This window comes from Ischnura elegans, chromosome 1, assembly GCF_921293095.1.
Source record: "Ischnura elegans chromosome 1, ioIscEleg1.1, whole genome shotgun sequence".
Classification (NCBI taxonomy): domain Eukaryota; kingdom Metazoa; phylum Arthropoda; class Insecta; order Odonata; family Coenagrionidae; genus Ischnura; species Ischnura elegans.
The window spans coordinates 32737634-32757821 of NC_060246.1; the positions used below are offsets into that span (position 1 = coordinate 32737634).

The 20188-nt window shown below is 38.7% G+C and overlaps 1 protein-coding gene across 3 annotated transcripts in view; it reads left to right on the plus strand.

Annotated features, from left to right (window-relative positions):
* The first annotated feature begins 1370 nt into the window (after window positions 1-1370).
* The window catches only part of LOC124158224 (protein NDRG3), a 131701-nt gene continuing 112883 nt past the window's right edge, over window positions 1371-20188 (plus strand). For 2 of the 3 annotated variants that reach the window (XR_006864738.1, XM_046533416.1), the window contains exon 1: window positions 1768-1947. Coding sequence is in view for 2 of the 3 variants with exons in the window: in XM_046533416.1 (XP_046389372.1) it covers window positions 1778-1947 (170 nt within the window). In the remaining variant the exon portion in view is untranslated. Of the gene's footprint in view, window positions 1948-20188 lie in introns of all 3 variants that reach the window. The other variant, XM_046533438.1, reaches the window with a different exon arrangement.

Here is a 20188-nt window from a genome sequence, read left to right on the forward strand (position 1 = left end):
GCAGGAGATCCACTCGCTTGAACTCGGAATTTGCGGGAAGAGAGATAGGATCATGAGCGCCTCCCTCACCTTTCCCCTGTCTTGTTGTCTATCGGCGTCCTTCGTGACCTTTCCTCACACCCTCCAGGCGAGGGGGAGCCTATTCCTGAACCAAAAGATACAAGGCTGGCTGAACCCTTTTTTTTTAACGATCGACCACTTTGGCCGATACCCATACATTTATATATATAGAAGAGATGAATCCACCCGGCTGCAGCTTTCGATCCTTTTTCCCGCCTCCCAGCGGATCCCTCCCGTCACGTCCTTGCCGCGAGGATCCTTCGAAAGTATCCCTCGCCATCCTTCAGGTTAGTTGGGCCTCCCATCCCAATCGCCCATCCCACTTTAACCCCCTCCCTTTTATACGTTCCTTTCATCCGACGGCCCCTCCCCCTCGCATGGAACCAGCTGTGAGCCGACTGTTTTGTGTGTGTACGAGGCAGATAGAGAGAGAGAGGAGGGACGACTTCCCGACTGGTTGGTCTCCCTCGCAAAGTGCGGCCAGTCTGTGAGCGGCGGACGGGGTCATTCCGTAGCGGACGTCCAACGAGGTCGGGCGGAACAACGCCGAAGAGCGCCTATCCTAACTATCGCCTCTCTTTCTCCCTGCGTTCGCTGTAGAGAGGTGGGCGGCGCCGTCGCCGAAAACTAGTCCATGCCGCGGCGCGTCTTCTCATAATGAAATCGTGAATCTTCAATAGTTTACTCAGAACTAGGTTGCATCTTGGTAATGCACTTCTTTATACTTGGAACTCAATTTTAATCGCTAGTGACCGTATCGGCGTGGACGCCAGTACGCCAAAAATACGCCCGGTCGCCGCCGTCATCGTATTTTTACTAATGGCGCACGCGTCTAGTTCGCTCTCCTTTCCTCGTCCATTCCTTTCTTCTCCTCCATATCCCCTCGAGGCGAGTTCTTCCTCCTTCCTCCTCTGCCCGTAAAAGCTTCCTCACCCTCCGCTCTAGCTCCACCGTCCTAGTCCGGCACGCCCCAACACAGAGTGAGGTTCCGTCTCGGGAAATGTATGTTGTTGGCCGCCAGTGTCGTGTCTCGTGGTGGCTCTTTTTCCCCCCTTCGCACCGCCTCGCAGCCGCCGGCAGCTCGTTCTGGTCGCAGTTCTTTCTTCCCTGCGTTCCCCTTTAGTTGCACGAGAGAGAGACGACAGACCGCGAGCGTTCATCGCTCCTTTGCCAGCCCCCGCGTCTAAAATCGTCGACGGCGGCAGATACGGTGGGGGAGGGTGGTGTGCCGAAGAGCGGGAAAGAGGGGGGGAGCGTTTGATGGCGGAGAGGGGGGGAAAGAGAGGGAGAGAATTACGTGAACGTTTGCCTCTCTCGCGTCGTCGTCTTTTGTGTGAGTGAGCCGGTTAAAGCATCGGCAGTGTGTCATCGTGAACGCCCGAGTGATATTGTCCCTCGCCTTGTGTCGGTTTTACGTGTGTGCTCTGTGTGTTGTTGATTCCCACTTCGTCTCACAGTGAGGTGTTCATCCCCCGTGCACGTATCGAGTACGCCCCCCTCTCGATTCTCCTTGTGGTGATCTATCCATACTTCGGCAACGTGCTCCCTTCCCTTCACGTGTGAGCTTCTTGGCGAGTTTGCCAGGAAAAGTATCTGGCGCACGTGTGACGAGGGAGTGGAGCTCATTCGTTGAGGTCCAAGACCTCCTCCTCTCCTCCTTGGTTTTTGTTCTTCACACCGGCTCGCATCTTTTTTTGTCTTTCGAAGAGCCGTCGCCATGATGACGGACATGGAGATGAAGCCGGGGACGGTGCGGGCGGACGACATGGAGGATGTCGTTGCGGTCGTGGTGCCTTCAGCTGCCGAGGCCGCTTCCCGGGGGACTTCGAGATCCTTCGGCCCGGTGGCGCCCTCGCCGTCTCGTAATGCAGCAGCCTCCGCGGGTCGGTGAGTGCAACGTGGTCCTTCCTCGTGTTGTTTTCCCACCCCTGTTTGTGGACATGCGAGCGGGGGTTGGCGAGGTGGGAGGGGGGCAGACGCAACAGTTGGCCCACCCTCTCCGATTCACCCCCTTCTTCCGCTCTCCCCCACCTCATGTTTCCTCGCACCCCCATCCCCCACGAAAAGCGTCTCTCTCCAGGTCATCTTCCCTGTTGTATTCGCGTGGACCCTTGGTTTCCAGCATCGATGGTCCAGAGGGTGGCTGTACGCATTTAGGGATTTAATTTTGTCACTTCCTTCATATAATCTAAGCTAGATTTTATGTTCACGGCCATCTTAGTAATTTGATTATAAATGTTCTCTATGGTATCGCTTTATTCTTGCGATTTTCTTGTGCCATCTTGGTTTATGTACGTAGAAATCATTTTACTGTTCTTGAGTACGCAATTTTTCTTGTGCCAGGTGTTCTAGTTAACGCAGTGGCAACAGAAATTACGGTCGATTTGTGATCCGAGTTCAAACTCAATTACTACCACAAATAAGTCAGTAGAGTAAAAGATCCGGAATTGATTATTATTTTATTACAATTTAATATCCCGCATTATTGGCACTGCTGTTTAGGTTTCCAGTGGGGATCTTAAAATACGTAAAACTCTTTGTATAATATGTTTTATATGTTTCGTGGTACTGATTTTCAATTTTACGGCGCAAGTTCTAATTTTTTGTTGAAATTCATCATAAGACGTGGGCTTGTGTCCTGAAATTTCAATTATACTATTAGAATTCCCCAGTGCTACTAATGTTTGTTGGTTTAGCGTTATTTTTCAATATTTTTTATTGGTTGGAACCTATCCTACCTGATTTATGTTTTACATTTCCCGTTAGTTTCATTCTGTTTTTCGCTTTTCCTCGAAAATATTCGTGAATATATCTATTATGTTAATATTTTAACTGTGCGACTTTTTATTACAGACGTGAACAATCGCATTTTCTCATATGGAATAGCTGTTTATATGCTATGGCTAAAAGTGCATGGAATGAAATTTTGAAAGCGCGTGAGTTATATTTGTCGTAAATTGTCGAATGTGTTTATTTTTATGACTGAGGCATGGAGAAGAATACCCAGGTTGAGGTAGGTGTAACTATTTTTGGAGTCGTAGATCCGAAAGTAAAGATTTACGCCTGATATTCCTCATTTTAACGTCACAAGTACGAATAGAAATAAAAATGCCTCACTATTTCTCATAATCTATGATATTGCAATCCTTGTAATAAGTGATTCCGATTGATGTGTTACTTGTTTAGATGGAAATTATCCGCACGTATTTACGTGGCCTACCACCGCATCTCGAAAATTTGCTCAATCCTATGATATTTATTGTTCTTTAGTGTCCATTCTCCGCATTTCCTTTTAGTTTATATGGTTGTACCGAATGTTTCTGGAAATAGTGGTTATACATTATATTTGTCTTTTTCGGGTAAAAGATAGGTTTTTCAATATGTGTTTTTACATGTGAATGATTTCAAAAATGTGAAGATGCATCATAGCCAATTAGGTTCTCACAAATTAAAGTTTTCGAAAGTGTTGGCTCGAAAAGGATTTAGGCAATGGCTGAAAATGAGGTCTTAATTTTAAATTAATTCATTTATTAATAATTTATCAGATATTTATACCATTATGGATCGGAGATATTTCAATCGTGAAATGTGCACTATTTATGCTGCACTGCAATACTCTACATTTATTTTGACCGCAAATTTACACTGACGACGCTCTAAAATTTTTGTAATTAGGCCACCAATTCTAGGAAATGCTACTACGTCTTGGTTTTATTGGGACTTTGAGTTTTTGCTGCGTTCTGATTGTCTGATTTTTTGTAATTCTGGCATTCGTTATTTGGTGACAGCTTTAGCTTTCTATTGAATTATTTTCATCCGATTTTTGTTAGATAGCTTTGATTATTAACTCATTATAACCCAATGTTGCTACTAAGTAACATAAAAAATGCGAACGATTTTATAAGTCTATTCTGGAAAGATTTAAACCACGCATTCTTTTGTGCTACAAGGTTTATCGGCGAAATATGTAGCTGGAACAATAAGTATGATTGAGTAGAAAATATTTACATTTAAAAATGAGAAGTATTGAAATTTAAATTCTCCCAGAAGCAGCTCTGGGTTAGAAAGAGTTAAGATGATTTGCCGAACAAGTTGATATGTAATGTTCTTGTACAGAATTCGTTTATATTCATGTGAGACATTTAAAGGGTATGCACAGTATTCGAGATTATATGTATTTATCATATCTCATTTAGAATTCCTGCTGGACGGGTTACAGCAGTTCAGAATGGGTTCGTTAAGGTTCTGAATAATTGCATAATTACCGCTTCCGCGAAAATCTGAATATTTAATCTGGATTGATTGTTGTATCGTTGTTCTATTTCTCTCTCATTTGTGTTTATTGTCCTGATATCGCTTGATGAACGTAATTTCTTCGCTAGGAGTGATGTGAATAATTCTAATATAATATTTTAACCGTGACTGATAGTTTTGCTGTCTGGAATAATCGTTCGTTTTGCACGAAATCATTGGTTGTTCTTCGCTAAACGCTACCTTCAGGGCAAAATGTCCTACTTCAGTTTCAATTGAGGCTTAACCTACTTTTGCTTATACCAGTATTTTTTCTAATTTTTTCGCTTGACACGGCAATCTACTCTATTCTGTTATAGCCACTGGTGTTTATGAGTTACCGCTTCATTTGAAGAAGAATGACCCGTTCCCAAAATACCGCGAAATCGACCTTTTTAATGAAAATATGATCCACACCTCCGAGGCATCCCATTAAATTTTAATTCATATTGTTTGTTTCTCAATAAATGAGTCTTCACGAACGATTTCTTACGGGTGAACGCTAAATATTTGCTTTGTTTCTGATTTGATTTTTCCCAGTAGCGCACTCAATGAGTAATGATTGAATGCGTTTGAAAGTGTGACTTTCTTAGGTATTTCATCCCTTCAATTGAAGTTTCTGTTGTATATACCAAACTGATCATTCGACTCTTATGGGTATTTTAACTCTAAAAACGTTTTATTGTAAGGTTTCCGACTTCTTCGATCTCCCTAAGTAGCTGTGTATGTAATTTATCCTCCTAGTTACTTTGGAAATTTAAATTCAGACTAATATCTGCTTTACAATTAATTGGACGGAGAATTATTCCTTTCCTGCCATTTTATATGTATGAGAGCAAATGAAAAGTTCCTAACAGCATTCCTACATTTCCCGGTAATAACCTTCTTTAAACACCGTTATTTGCTGTATGTGGTCGCTGTTAATCGCCTGTACATGAAAGTTTCTACCTGCACTACCTTCACCTTAGCTCCTTCTATGACAGAAATTTTCGGGAAGAGAAGTTTTTCATTCTATTTTTCACCTGTCGGAGAAACTCCTCGAGGAATCTTTGACTTCTTCAAGTTGTCCTTGAAAGTCCAAGATGGTTGGAGCGATATCTTTCTCCTAGAAGGAATGTTTAGAATCCGGTTTCATTATGGCGCTATGCTTGTTGTGAAGGAGTAATATAACGCTGGTACCAACCCCCACGCCTTCATAGGAAGTGTGAAGAATTAATTAATAGCGTAGCATAAACTCAATTAAATATACATCTATAATGTAACAGTATTGTTGTACATTCTCGATTTTCGAGGCTGTAGACTAAAAACTGCCCGCTATCACAGAATCAACAAAATTTGCGTTAAGATCTGTCATAAAATTTTAATTGCTAGCATTATTAAGTATTCTGTGTCCTTTTCCACCGCTGATAAAATAAATTAAGGGGGATGTATCGGGATTCATGTAATTCTAGAGAGAGCACTACTGTGTGTACGTGCTGTAATTATCAACACTTTTTAAACCGTGAAGCGAGGTAACTCTTTTAAAAACCCTAATCACTCGCAATGAGATATTGACAAGCATCGATATCTCCTATTGAAAAAAACTCGAAGATTGAGTTATTTCCTTCATCGATACATTTTGCAAATATTTCCCTCGTAACTGACATTCGTTTTCATCTCAAAGTCGTGTAGGAAAATACCCACGTCCTCTTTCTGCTATTCGCGGAGATTCCCATGTATTTGTACGGACATTTCTCCTTGCATATCTCCCCCTTCTATTCGTCCTAAAAGCCACTCTTTTCTTCTTTTCTGTTGCGCGTCGGATATTTTTTTTCCCTCGGCGGCGTTCACAACAGTCGACGACGGCCGACCAACTTCATCGATCTCCAATCTCACCAACCCAGCCTCCATCACTTCCGCCACGTTTCTCTTTTTTTCTTCCTCCCTCCCTCCCTCCCACTCTCCATTATTCTGCGCACTGTTTTCCGGGATCTCCTCTGGTGCTGTGGGATATTGCGATGAATTGAATACTCGGTAAACATGTATCGGGTCATCATCAATCATTTAAATGATTGCAATTGTGGGCTCCAATTATCACCATCAACATCGTCATTGGTCGCCAAGCCTGGGATTGGTTTGCCGCAGATCTACACTCATCTTTCCTGTTAAGATGATTGATTTCATCAGACCATCATTTCTTACATTGTGGCCAATAAAGTTATCCCGCTCTTCTCTCAGGAAGACTTTCTGAAGACTTCTTTCTCCCACTTTTCTTAGGTCATCCCTGTTACTCTTGCCATCTATCCGATCTTCATAATTATTCCTCTATAAACTCTATAACCTCTTGAATGCGTCTACATGGGCGCACCCAGTGGGGGCCAGGGGGAGGAGCTGCCCCCCCCTCTAGAACCAAAAGTAAATTTAGTTCAAAAAGAAAGTAAAAAAAGTTCTTTAAATTCAAGGAAAGTGATATAAAATATGTAATTTAAAGTGCTGTTTGATTTTTTTTTGAAATTTTGGTTTCTTAACCTTTTCTGTATTAACACTTGAATGACCACGGCTGGCCCCTCTAGTTTTGATCCTGGGTACGCCTTTATGCGTCCATATTTTTTCTCTGCTTCTGTTATTACCTATGCCTCACCCTTTGCCTTTTAATAGGGAATATTTTTTTCTTGGATTGGAAATGAAGTGATATATCTTTCGGTGTAAGAGGATTTACGATGCTCCATCATTCGTGATTCAATAGTTTTCAGGCGCATTATCCGTCGCTTGTTTTTTTTACTGTGAATTCTTTCGAAAAGGAATTTTAACTTGATTTCTCTCAACCTTCCTTGGTTGAGTCCTGGGGGGATACATCGGTCGATCGCGTAGTCGACAAGTCACCAAACACACGGTCACAATCGATGTAACGGAAGCGTGGGTCGGATTTGAAGTTGAGTAAGAGAAGGTTGATGAGGAAAAGGTGCAGGGGGTGTATAAGAGATTATGAGTAACGTAAACTTCTTCATTTAAAGGGTAATAAAGTGTAATGCAGCAGTGACTGCACCATTCAAAACATACTTTTCACGTATTTTTTTACAGAAAGGTTTGACTCTCTCTCTTCTAGGTTTGTAAGTAAAATAATTCTGTGCATAATGTAGCTGTTAAGTGTATAAATTATGTAAAATGAACACTTTTCCAATCTACTTTAGCCAACATTGGCGCCATTTTCATCCAGCCATTATGCTTCCATTTAATAACAGTCCGCCAATAACTCAAAAAATAGTATGACAGCGTGCACCGTTTTATTTTTTATCATTATTTTTTGCGTTATAACGCGGTTGTATCAGTTTTCTATCAAAACTGCATCTATATTCCGTTGTTAACCATTTTCCCACGCCTATACTGCCATTGTGCTGAGAGCCTGTATAAGCATGGGGATTTCAGATGTAATTTACAGGAAATACGAGATAAAAACTTAATTCTTTATCTTCTGTCAATTGAAGAAAAAGTTAAGCAGCTACTTGGAAATTTCATGGAAAAGGAATGATTAAAATTATTCTCTCAATTGATCTTCCTTAAAATGAAGGAAGAGAACGTAGGTAATTTGAAGGAATCATTTCATGATTGGAAACGGGAGGGACACCTGTTTTGCCGTTCTCTCTCTTTCCGCATAAATCCGCTATTCCTCCCTCGAAGCCCTGTTTGAAACATAACCTTCGTATCCCCACTCATTTTGATCCTTTTTGATGTCATCTTTCGCGGCAGACCGTGGAAAGAGTTAGCGCCTGCGAATTCAAAACCGAACTGGAAAAGTTGGCGCCGGTCGAATCAATCATTAATGCACCCTGAAAAAAAATTCTGAAAGTTTCTTGTGTCACAACCTTGCTGCCGATCTTGAATTATCAGAGAAGAGGAGAGATGTCGCCTGGTGGATCTCGAGGAGTGGGGGGAGGGGGAAACCCCATGCCAGACATCTTCTAGGAAACTCCCTTTCGTTCGTTCGTCCCTTCCCTTTTTTTATTATCGTCGTCTCGAGTCAACTCCTCCTCTCTTGGAGTTCTTGAACCGAGTATCGACCCGAGGTTGTTTGCTCCGCTTGGAAAACACGGCGGTCGCCATAGGAACTTAACCATCGAATCAAAAGGACGTCCCATGGACCCTTCGCTCTCCCATCCTCTTTCCTTCCTCGCCCACTCGTGTCGTTTCGGTGGGAGAGGAAGATTATTCCTCGCTCTCTCTCTCTCTCTCGCTTTGTGTGGCCGAGTAAAGATGAATGCTCCCTTTCATTTCGCTCCACTCATCTCCCGCCTCGCCAGCGGGAAGGATTTTCTTTCAGTTTTATTTCGGATCCATGCGCAATGGCTACAGTCCTCAGAGATGGTCTTCACTTTCTTCACATACGGTTTTCACATTTCCGTATACTTAGTGAAAACTAGTCTTTCAGGTTCTTTCCCGCGTTATTTGGTCAACTAAGGCTATATTTGCGGTTTCAGTCTTCATTACGTAGCGGAGATCGTAAAAAAGTCACCATTCGTCGTCATCATTGAACAAAAAACGTGGAGGATAACCCGAAAGGCACAAAGAGGCCAGTCTGCGGAAGACAACTGTGTTACACATTTATAATTTTTCTTAATTATTTAGATGTCGCGATTAGGCATGTCAGCTGTAGATGGGTAGCATCTCCATGGAGTTATACATCCTGCCCGCCATCTATTTTTGTTGTCAATTGTAGAATTTTATTCTTTGGCTTCTGCGCTTGGTGACGGTTTTTTTCTGATCGGAATACCCAGAGAAACACATTCTAGTCGGCCAATCTATCAAATATTCTTTATGTGCGTAGCTGAACCAGTCATCAAATGATTGACTCTATATTGTACCGACGTGCGAAAGTTTATTCAATTAAAGAATGAGTGCTGAATTTTGTGTAAATATCTATACTGGTGTCAGGTAATGACTGAGTGAAAGAGAATAAATTTACCATCACACATTTTCATCATAGATAAATGCTATTCTATGGCTTAATTTGTGATTCTGTCCATTATTTTATGTTTGCACTTGCGTTCATTTTGTAGGAATATTCTCTAATTTTACTTTCTACGTAATGGATGGTTTAATATGGTGCCACTCTCTCATGTTTCATAAATGACTGAAAAGAAAATGAAGTGTTCTGAAAAGCGAAGTGTATTGAGGCATATTATTTTTTCACAGAATTTTTTTGAATGGAAAATATTATGAGTTTATTACGGAGGCTTCCGCGGTGATTAAATTGATGATTGTTTCCGGGTTAATTTTTTTTAAGAGTTTCGGGCGCATCCCAGCTCCCGTCTTCGGGTTCAAACTGCAATTCTTTATTTGTTAGGCAAATCAGGCGCACACTGATTTGCTCGATTTGAATTCCATTCTTGGAAGAGCCGTTTGAGTTTACTTATTTCTCAGTTATTCAATGCGGTGCACTGAAATATAGCTATTTTCAACAAATACTTACTCTAGCTCGTTCTTACACCCTTATTAATTTTTTGCGTGGTTATTAGAAAAAAGTAATAACGTAATTACTATACTGTATAGCTCGTAAATACAGAATTTCTTTGAATTTAAGTGAACCATAAAACACATTTGTTGACTTGGTCTGGTATGCTGAAATGATTGGCGCGTCGGACGGATGGCGGCGCGCCTTGCTGGTCCGTATGCGCGCTTAAATTGATTATTGAACATGGGTGCAACGACTGTATACAGTTGAAGCCATTTGTGTTGTTTTCGGCGAGCTTTATCTTTCCTACCGTGAAATTTTACGGACTCCTGAGCTCCCAAGGCCTATCCAGCAAAGCAGACTAATGCCCACCGTTATTTAGGTGTATTTATCGGACTTGTTTCCGAGAAGAAAAGAACTTGATAGCTATTTTTACGTCACCGTGATCTCCTTATTTGCTCAAGATATTCAAACATCCCCAACTGGTTGTACTTCTTGTTAGCAGCGAGCTGGTCTCAATGATTACGGGACCCAAAAATTACGACCCGACTGGACGTCTCGGAGGACCTACTGTGGAACGAGGCTCAGGTAGGTGTTCGGAAGTTGAAATGAAACATCTTCTCTTATGTTTTTATTTCTCATTCCGCTGCATCAGTTTTATCAAACATAAGTTATCTTTTAATGTGAACTTTTCTAGACGCATTTTGTGGAATTAAAATTCAGAATCTCTTTTTTTCATAATTTTATCTCAACTTCAACATTAACAGATACTGATAGCTACGTGAGTTTTGTGAATAATATGTTTTAATTTCTCCACGAAAACTCGAAACAAGCGAAAGTATTGAACCCATTTGGTTTTATATCTATTTTTCATAGGCATTAAAACTTATGACTGCTATATCCTGTTACCTTCGTGTTCTGTACATGTCCATTACTTAAGGTATCCATTCAATGCGTATTTAGTATTTGTTTAACTTCATACCATCAACTGGTGCATATTCTAGCAAAGGAGTTGGGTGGAGTTTATGTTATGCGTCAATCCATTTCATGTGTATTTAGTATTTGTTTAACTGTGTGCCTTCAACTGGTGTATATTCCAGCAAGGGAGTTGGGTGGAGATTATGTCATCTGTAAGCATTCAAAGCTGCATGCTCTCCTCGACACTTTACTCGAACCTCTAGATTTAAAAATCGAGTTTTAACTTACTTCACGAGGAATGATTTTATTCAAGGCCGAAAGTATATTCCTAACATTACTTGCGAAGCATATATTTCGTCGCCTCCATTTAACATCGCCACATCTACTTCAGATTTAGAGAGCCATAAGCGTTAGTGATTATCATGCTACGCGCCCTTTCCAGAATTGTTCAACTTTAGGTCACTGCCAAGTGGCAGGGTTCCTTCGTTTCGCATAATGCGAATGACATTATGTATCACACGCCCATCTTCCATGTACCCAACACACGTTTACGACACGTGACATGAAACTGAGGTAGTTTCTGGCTCCATTTCGATGTTGAGTAACGTCTTTGGACTCCCTGATCAGCGTATCAGTGGTGTGAGAAGTTCGACGAACTCATTGCCCTGGCCTTTTGCTCGTGGAGTGGGAATAATCTCTGAGAGGCGAAACGAATTTCAGGATTCTGTGTAACTTTCACCTCTGAATACTAAAGAGACTAACCGATTGAATTAATTTGAAAAATCGCTCTTTGGAATTCAGTGCAAAGAATTGTGACACATTTTGATTGGTTGTATTTTTTGGATATCAATGTTTGTTTTTTTTTTTCAATTTGTTTTCGAATTGACTTGAATTCCATCCAGTTCTGACCTGACTAATCAACTGCATTAATATGATATATTATTTTTTAAATATTTATTTGCAATAATGAACGAAACAGTATCACTTTTAATTCCGTTATATTTTAAGAAATGAAGACAGTTTTTTTATTGACTTGAAATCTTATGTATTCCACCTGGCTGGGATGGACGGACTGGATGTTGCTGTTATATTTGTTTTATGGTTAGCTAAATTATTTAACGCACTCGGAACTCTAAAGAGAATGAGGAGGAGGCAATGGAAATAGCTTACAATTAGTATGCATTCCGCATCAATGCCGTGGTGTGCCTATGGAATGACACATAATGTGGAAGGAACTACAGACCTATCGTAGTTTCCAGAAGAACGGCTTGTTGACTACGATTTTATAATTTCTTACGTACCAATTAGAGTTTGAAAAATGTTCTTACAATTTTAAGTTTTTCGTTAGAAAATTGCACCTATTTACCTGCATTCGAAGAAGATCTTGATCGAAGAGCGTGATCAGTGAAGGTCTTTCACTTCACTTGAACAGTTCCCTGATCACGCTCGCCGATTAAGAGCGCGAACCTACTTTTGCTTTTAGGTTCATTGCCGCTGATATTCATAAAAATAATTAACAATATCAATAGTATGAGGGTTTTCTCTTTTCTGTGCGTTTTAACGTATTTTTGCTTATCAATTATTATCGAAGTTAATGAAGAAGGGATTCCAAGTATTACTCGATAAGATTCTGAATTAAATCAGAACGAAATATGTCATCCAACACTGCTCAGTGTGTGGTTTTTATCTTTCATAAAGTATGAGAATTAAGGGTTTTAAAATCAATTATTTGTCATGCTCTCATCTTACAAGGCGAAATTGATAGTTTTAAGTTTTTTATTAGGAATAAAATTACTTAATACCCTAATTAGTCCGTTATCGAGGTCTTACATGTCTTCAATTATTTTCTAAATTACTTTATTAAAAAATAATTATTTTTATTAGTAAAAAGTATAAACTACAAAGTACTGCAAAGTCTAAGATTTAGGACAGATTATTAGTAATTATTTCTGTGGGTCCACTTTTGGTACAGAAATTATTAACGCTAAAATTTCAATTGAGAATGGTATTGAAATTGTTTTTTTCTCGGACTGAGCGATGTGTGCATGAACTTCTTGAGTGATAGCGTGATGTTTTTTTTAAAAGATGTACTCCTTGTATTTTCTTCTATCAAAGCCTCTTTTCACGTGTGGTTGATTGAGATACATATATTTACTACCTTCTTCTTACGAAATCTATGGATGTCAATATTAATTGATTTCAATGATTTTTTTTGGAAATATCCTTTATTTATACCCTCTTGCATTAGTCTCGTTCCCTTATTGAGAGTTTCATTCATATGCAAATTTTATTGCAACATAGGGTTAGTTCAACAACTCTGACTACTATCTTAAGCGTAATATTAGCTCTAGTCCAACGATGCATTGGCGATTTTATATCATACTTTTGGTGGTATTTGGTGGTGGTATGGCTTTTTGATGGTATATACTTAAGAAGTAAATTTTTTGAAATTTGGTTGAAATGCAGATATAATAGCCATATCCTAGATTTTTTTTACTTGCCGTACCATCTGTATTTTTTTTACCTCATATCCGTAAACGTAATAAATGTTACGGTCTGATTTTGCGGATTAACATACTATTACCGACTTCTTTTAAGTATTTCTTTGATCAATGATGGAGGGAACGGGTACGTTTGACAGGAAGGGAGGCGAATCGGCGATGCTGAGAAGGAACACGGAAGCATTCACCGTTCGAGGGTACGGTCGTAAATTTACCGTGGGAGGCACATTTCCATTTCAGTATCCCAGGATATAGTCGAGATGAAGCAGTCAGGGCAGTTTGGCAACTGTCGCGTTGTGTAAAAAAAGAGACTCGGAATTCCAGGCGAATTAATGGCACAGGCACTTCGGAATTCATTCTCGATGTTTCAATAAATTGATGTCTGCATTACTTCTGATAGCCTTTTTGTCTTGCTTTCCAACGCAGTAAAACCGTCTTAATACCAAATCATAATTATATTATGTTGCATTTGAAACCGGTGACATTTATTTGTGAATTTACGTCATGTGTACCTTTTTATGATAACTAGCCTAAAAAAATCAATTTTTGTTTTTAAGATTTTTTGCTCCATCCAATTCCTTAATTTTCTCAGTATTTAAGGCCACGGAGTATTATAATGATTTTTTCCTTTATTTGCTCGCTTAAATAGCAAGTTAGTGTGCGTTTGATGTGGATAAAAGGATGAAGTATTCAGTCCTTGTAACTTAAAAATGAAATTTTAATATCATCCTACATAGTGTACTCGCCGACGTACGTCTATTTCTAGCTTATTTTGTTGTATTCAATTTTTATAACCAGTAATGGTTGTTACTAGTTGTGCTCAAACTTTGGGAAAAGTAACAAATTTATTTTCAAACAACAAGTCGCACTTTCAGGATATGAATTTGGTGACCGTCGAGTTACTTAGCTAAAGCGATCTACTGTGATAATCATCTCAAATAATCAGGCTTATTTTGACTCAAGCTTAAAATGGGGATGTTCAAAAATGTTTAAGATAATAAAATCTCCCTAGTTCTACTGGTAAATGCATACTTAGCGTTTTGTTTTCCTGCTGAAGGTTGACATAAGATAAAGAAGTATCTAAGGGTACGTATTGGTTGCATTCGCTGCTTATTATCTTGTGCTATCCAGTTCTTATTCGATATTATCTGTCGGCACTAGTGCTCGCATTACTTCTTCATCCTCTTTTAACGTGTGCAAATTAAAGGAAAATTCCGGTAATTTCATACCATTGCCCTGTTCGAATTCAAGGTTCTACGCTGTTTATAACCCATTCTTTTAATGATAGATCCTTATAATTATCTTTCAAGACTACTTACGTTCCACTATAAGATAAATTTTTTCTAAATTATCGACATAAAATTCTTTCCAAAGACTAAATTATTATTAAATTTTATTCCCTCGTAACTCTTGCCTGTCCCCTCAAAACAACATACTCCCAAATACCTAAACTTGCTATGGCCTTGGAATTGAAAACAATCTCGTGTGTTCTGCATGATTTTGGTTTCTTCCTGTGCGTTTGTAAGAAAATATCCAAAAATTTCTGGTGTGCTGCTTCACCGTTATCACGGAAAGATGCGCTTGTCACGGCTAACATTTAAATTTCTTGTCCAAGCTACTCGAAAGCTCAGTTAAAGATCATTTTCATATGCATATAAGAATGGTAATCCTTATGTTTCCCATTAGGGTTTCCAAGTTTATAGTTTTTTGTTAAGGTGAAGTAAGGCAACAGGATTTAAAGTGAATATAATTTTATTATTTGTGATAGTCTGTTTGTAATGACATATCGGGAAATATTCTCTAAGAAATATTCTTTAGGTGTGCCGTATTTTTCGTGATTTTATTTTAATCTGTATTCCTTTAAATGTTATTTTTCCTGTATTAAAAATAAATATCTCAATTTTTTATGTGTTCGCATCTCTCGTAAACTCGTAAATGAATCCCTCATGCACTCGTAACTCTCAATTAAAGAAGGTAGATATTTTAATGCACGAATCGCATTTATACCCATCCCGCTAAACTTCTTTTACGTTATCTACGTAATTCGTCGTCCAGCCGCTCAACAGCTTGCCATCCGGCCTCAAACTTTTAGCTGTCCTCTAAGTGGTGACTGACTCTGTTTTATGTTTTCCGTCTGCCGTACCTAGTCGGCTCACGCCTCTCAAGTATCGCTTTCGCACATTCGAGGTCTTTGACATTTTATTTGCTTATCATTTACTTTTCTTTTATTTACTTTAAATTATTAATGTTCTTATTTCCCAACTTGTATCACATATTTGAGTGGTTTATTTGCAAATTCTGCGTTTAAAAAAAGTAGTTCTAAAATCGAATCCCCCTTTTTGTTCCATGTGAATCCATAGCCTGGCCTCATTACTCATTTAGGAAGATCTCGAAATTAACCAGGTTGCGACGTCATAGTTTATTAAATTACGCTGTTGCCAGCTAAAATCGGAGATAAACATGAATAGGAGCTCAACATTATCTCGGATAAACGAGTTTTCCGAAAGTCTTAAGCGTGTATCCATAAGGTGAATGACAGTATCGATAGCAGTCCAACTCTCTTCTTAGCGCCAATGGTGACTCACCTTCCGTCATTTCATTTCGGCTTACGGTCAGCAAAGTCATGTTTTATTCCCAAGCAATCGCCATGCATGCTACTCATATAAACTTTTTAAAATAAATTCCTACCTCCAAGGCAAACTTATGGCTCATATAATTCATTTATTATCACTTCCAAAACTTTATTTTAAGCAGGGGGAATTAAAAAAAATATATGTGTAGCAGTTTTCAGTCATTGTTTCCCTATAGATGATTAAAAACATACTAAAATCATTGTATTCATCTTTTGTCGAGTTCAAAACTGCAAAATAAAAAATGCTTTTGCATTTAAAATAGTTGTAAAATATTTCTGTATTTGGATCCAATAAACGCGAATATTAAGATAATCAACACTTTTGATTTTTAAATATAATTATGCTTTTTTCCTCTGCTTCAGGTATGACTTATTGCGAGACCATAATTATAAGAATTTTAAAGTGAATTTTTCCAGGACTCAAACGGTAGAACTTAATCTCTTGATTTAGTGGTCAAAATATATTTCATCATACTATGAAATAAAATTTTCCCCGAAATAATTTATTGAGCTTTTCATAGCATTATTTTATTTTTAGATTCTGCGAATTATTTGAAATCGCATACCTTTCGTTTCTTTTTTCGCGTTTCAACGAACTTCTTTCAAGAGACCAATGTAAGAAGAACGTTGTTTTTTTTTTGTATTCAGTGCCAGTATTAAGTTTAATCCACCGTACCAGCGTTTTCGAACCCCTCAATCAACCCCTGCTCATTTAAGCCTGCCATCCACCCTATTCATATTTCTCCCTCGCTTAGTTTCCGAATCCGATATCGCCAAAGGAAAATTACTTTCCTTAAAGACTTCTCGGCTCCAATTTTCCACTCGGTGGCTTTCTCATCACTTGAATATCTTTCATGATTCGCTTAGTTTTTGCTCTCCCTGGGTGCGCGTCTATCAAGGCAATAAGTCTCGGCCCCACGTCGGATGATTGCCCGGCTTTATGTTTCCCTCGGAGTTCACTCCCGCGTGTTTTTTCTGTCTTTAATAGACCGAGTAGTGATATTAGAATTGGGCTGAGCAATCTGAGATCTCTTTGGAGACTCGTGTTCATTTTCCCTTTTATATCGTTTTATTTTTCTGCCTTATTGCCTGTGACCTTAAAATTTATTCGTGCAATTTCGATAAGAGGAAAGTCGAGAACAATAAAAATTAAAATTAGAGAAGATTACTGCTTTCGAAGTTTTTTCTCAAGGGTCGTGTTTATATAATCTCAGTTGCGGTGTACTTGATACGTTTTAGTATATGCAATTAGTTAACTATTTTTATTACGGTACATAAGCTGTGATTTTTACCCTGAGCCTTATTTTTATGCGAAGCGTCGTCACGAGTAATTTTTGTGAAACGGGAGCAATTATATTTTACCAAAATTTAAAAAAGGAATAACTTTTTTATTGATCCCTCTATGAAGTCCTGTAAGTTTGTACCTTGCCAATCTACGAATAGTAAACGTTGAATATTTGTTTTTCTTTCATTCAGCTTTCAGTATGATATTTACATCAACAATGATGACTGTGAAGGAAGACTGTTTTTGTGAAATAATTTTTATTTTTATGTCATTTTCATTACGTTATTACGTTGTAGAGTTAGTGAATTTTCATTACGCCTTTAGCAATACATATTTGAATAAATTGTAGCCATAAACTAGATATTATTCAGAAATTTAGGTACAATTTTTAATATGTATAATGTATATGCTAATATGTATAGCAACAAACTTAGATACACCAATGCAAAATTTGTCATGAATAAAAAATATTTTTTTGCTTATTCCCGTGAAAGAATGGATTCGTCTTTACATTTACCGCTATATTGTGTATGAAACATTTTTACTTAACCCATTCTCATTAGCCCTCGATTTTATAGCAAATATAAACAAGATTGATTATCGACTTCCGCGCATGAAAACTATATTTAAATGGCAATATCCATGATCACGTAATTATTGGCTGTTTTCGACGAATGTGATTGTTTTCAAGTTGTTTTTCGATTGGAAAGATCATTACCAATCAAATTAATCTTCACCACGATAGAAAATTGTCATGATTTTTACAGCAGCCATCCATAGGTATTTTCTTTGAAAACATTTCGTCCATTTTCTATTTTAATACTGAAGTAATGGGTGCTTCAATGTTGACCTCAGTTTCGGTTTCTGCTCAGGCAACTTGAGCCCTCTTGTAAATTTGCTAGGAAGCTTGAGGGGTTGCTAGGACGGTAAATTTCGTGGACGGGCACCTCACTTGCAGTCTGCAAGCAGTTCCTCGGAGTTTCACGCAGATTTTTTCACCCTGTGTCCCACAGCCACTTCGGGCACGGTCGTCCCCGAGGGCAGGGAAAGAGGTCACGCAACTCCGGGTTAAACAGTCCTGCCACTCACTCGAGAAAATTGAGGCGAGGACGGAGTAGGGGGGAGGTGTCGCGGCGCGGCGTTCGGAAGGTTGAATGCTTTGTGCGGTTCCCGCCGAGAGGATACTCGTGTCCCGAAAACTTCTACCTCCGAAGGAATTCCTTTGCGTCGCCACGACTCCGTCGCTGTCACTCTTGTCTTACCCCTGGCACACCCTCAACCTTGGCTTTGCGTCCGTTTAAGGAGATTCCACCGTGGTTGTGCTTTTCAAGACAAATACGTACTTTCCGCTTTCGTAAATATTGAGTTTAGCATCTAAGGCGATCCTTGTGTAAATTGAGAATCGATATAAAGATAAAAAATGTAATGATAATCTTGATAATGACGGTGAATATTGTTGAAACCTAGGTCAGTTTATAAATAATGTCTGTGGAAATAAAACAATTTTTTCTTTGCTATGATTTCGTAAATATTGCTTAAAAAAATGTTGCCTCAGCGCGTGACATTCTGAGGAGTTCAAAATTAAAGTTATATGCTGCATAGCATACTTTTTTCAATATATGTTGTAATGATTAATGTAAAATTTGAATTTTCCACACTGTATGCTGAACGTAAAAAAATATAAATGCCTTGGCTGGGTGTTTTCCCCTGGTGATGTGGATTTTTGGGTATTTTTAAATAAGCGTAAATACAGTGAGTGAGGCGTAATTATTCATGTTGCATATTTGATCATTAATTGCTAGAGTTAATCTTGTTCATTTTGTCCCTCTATGGGTCTCACGGATTTTGGCGGTGATTATTTATAACCCTATAGCGCCCTATATTGAAACTTCCCAGCTCAACCGTCGAGTGGGTTTCTGGGATTTTTTTGGAAATTTTTCAATTATCTATTTTTCGAGCTACATTTTTTTCGAACAGCGTCATATCCTGATCCACTACTATCTAATACCATTTAAAACAACTTATATATTTCGTTTGTAAAAATTTTATTTAAAAAAATCAAACATTCGCTCCTGAGATAGGATTTGAACGGAGACATTGGCGTTACGGGGCATACACATTGCCAGTTTCAATGATTCACCCTTCGGATCAACTGTAAGTTTGAATTCGGCCAAAATTACATATAGGTGTATCCTTAAATCAAATTCATACTATAATTACAAGATAACTAGTGACGGGAGAAGCAAGCAAGAAATTATCAGCAGAATAGCCCAGGCGAAGAGAGCATTCCACCAAAAGAGAGACCTGCTTACTGCGGGAAACTTAAATATGGAAGTAAAGAAACAATTTATAAGAACCTACATCTGGAGTATGCTCCTATACGGAAGTGAGGCATGGACAATGACCGCAGCGGAGAAAGCAAGGATAGAGGCCTTCGAAATGTGGTGCTACAGAAGAATGATGAAAATCAAGTGGATCGACCGAGTTAGTAACGAGGAAGTCCTAAGAAGGGTAGGAGAGAAGAGAAGCCTCATGAAAACCTTAATAAGAAGACGGAACAACCTTATAGGCCACATCTTGAGACATGATGGCCTGATGAAGACAATCGTCGAAGGACAAGTGGAAGGCAAGAATGGAAAAGGAAGACCTCGAACAAAATATGTGGAACAAGTAAAGAGAGATGTGAAAGAGAAGAAATACGTAGGTGTGAAAAGATAAGCTGATAGGAGAATAGAGTGGAGAGCTGCGTCAAACCAATCCTAGGATTGTTGACCAGTGATGATGATGACTATAGTTACGCCGAGGAATGACTTAACTGTGAGTGATATATAGGCTGGTAAAGTTACGGAACCAAGTATTTTTTATCATTAAATGTCAAATAAACAAATCTCAAGGAACTCAATATTATTATTAATAAGTCATAAGAATTGATTGTTTGAGGCGTAACTTGGTGAAAGCGATTCATAATTGAATTAAAAAAGAACTTTGTGCTTTCACATTAATATTTATTATATTTATTTATATATTATTAATGTGAAAGCACTAAGTTCTTCTTTTAAAATTTAATTAAGTCA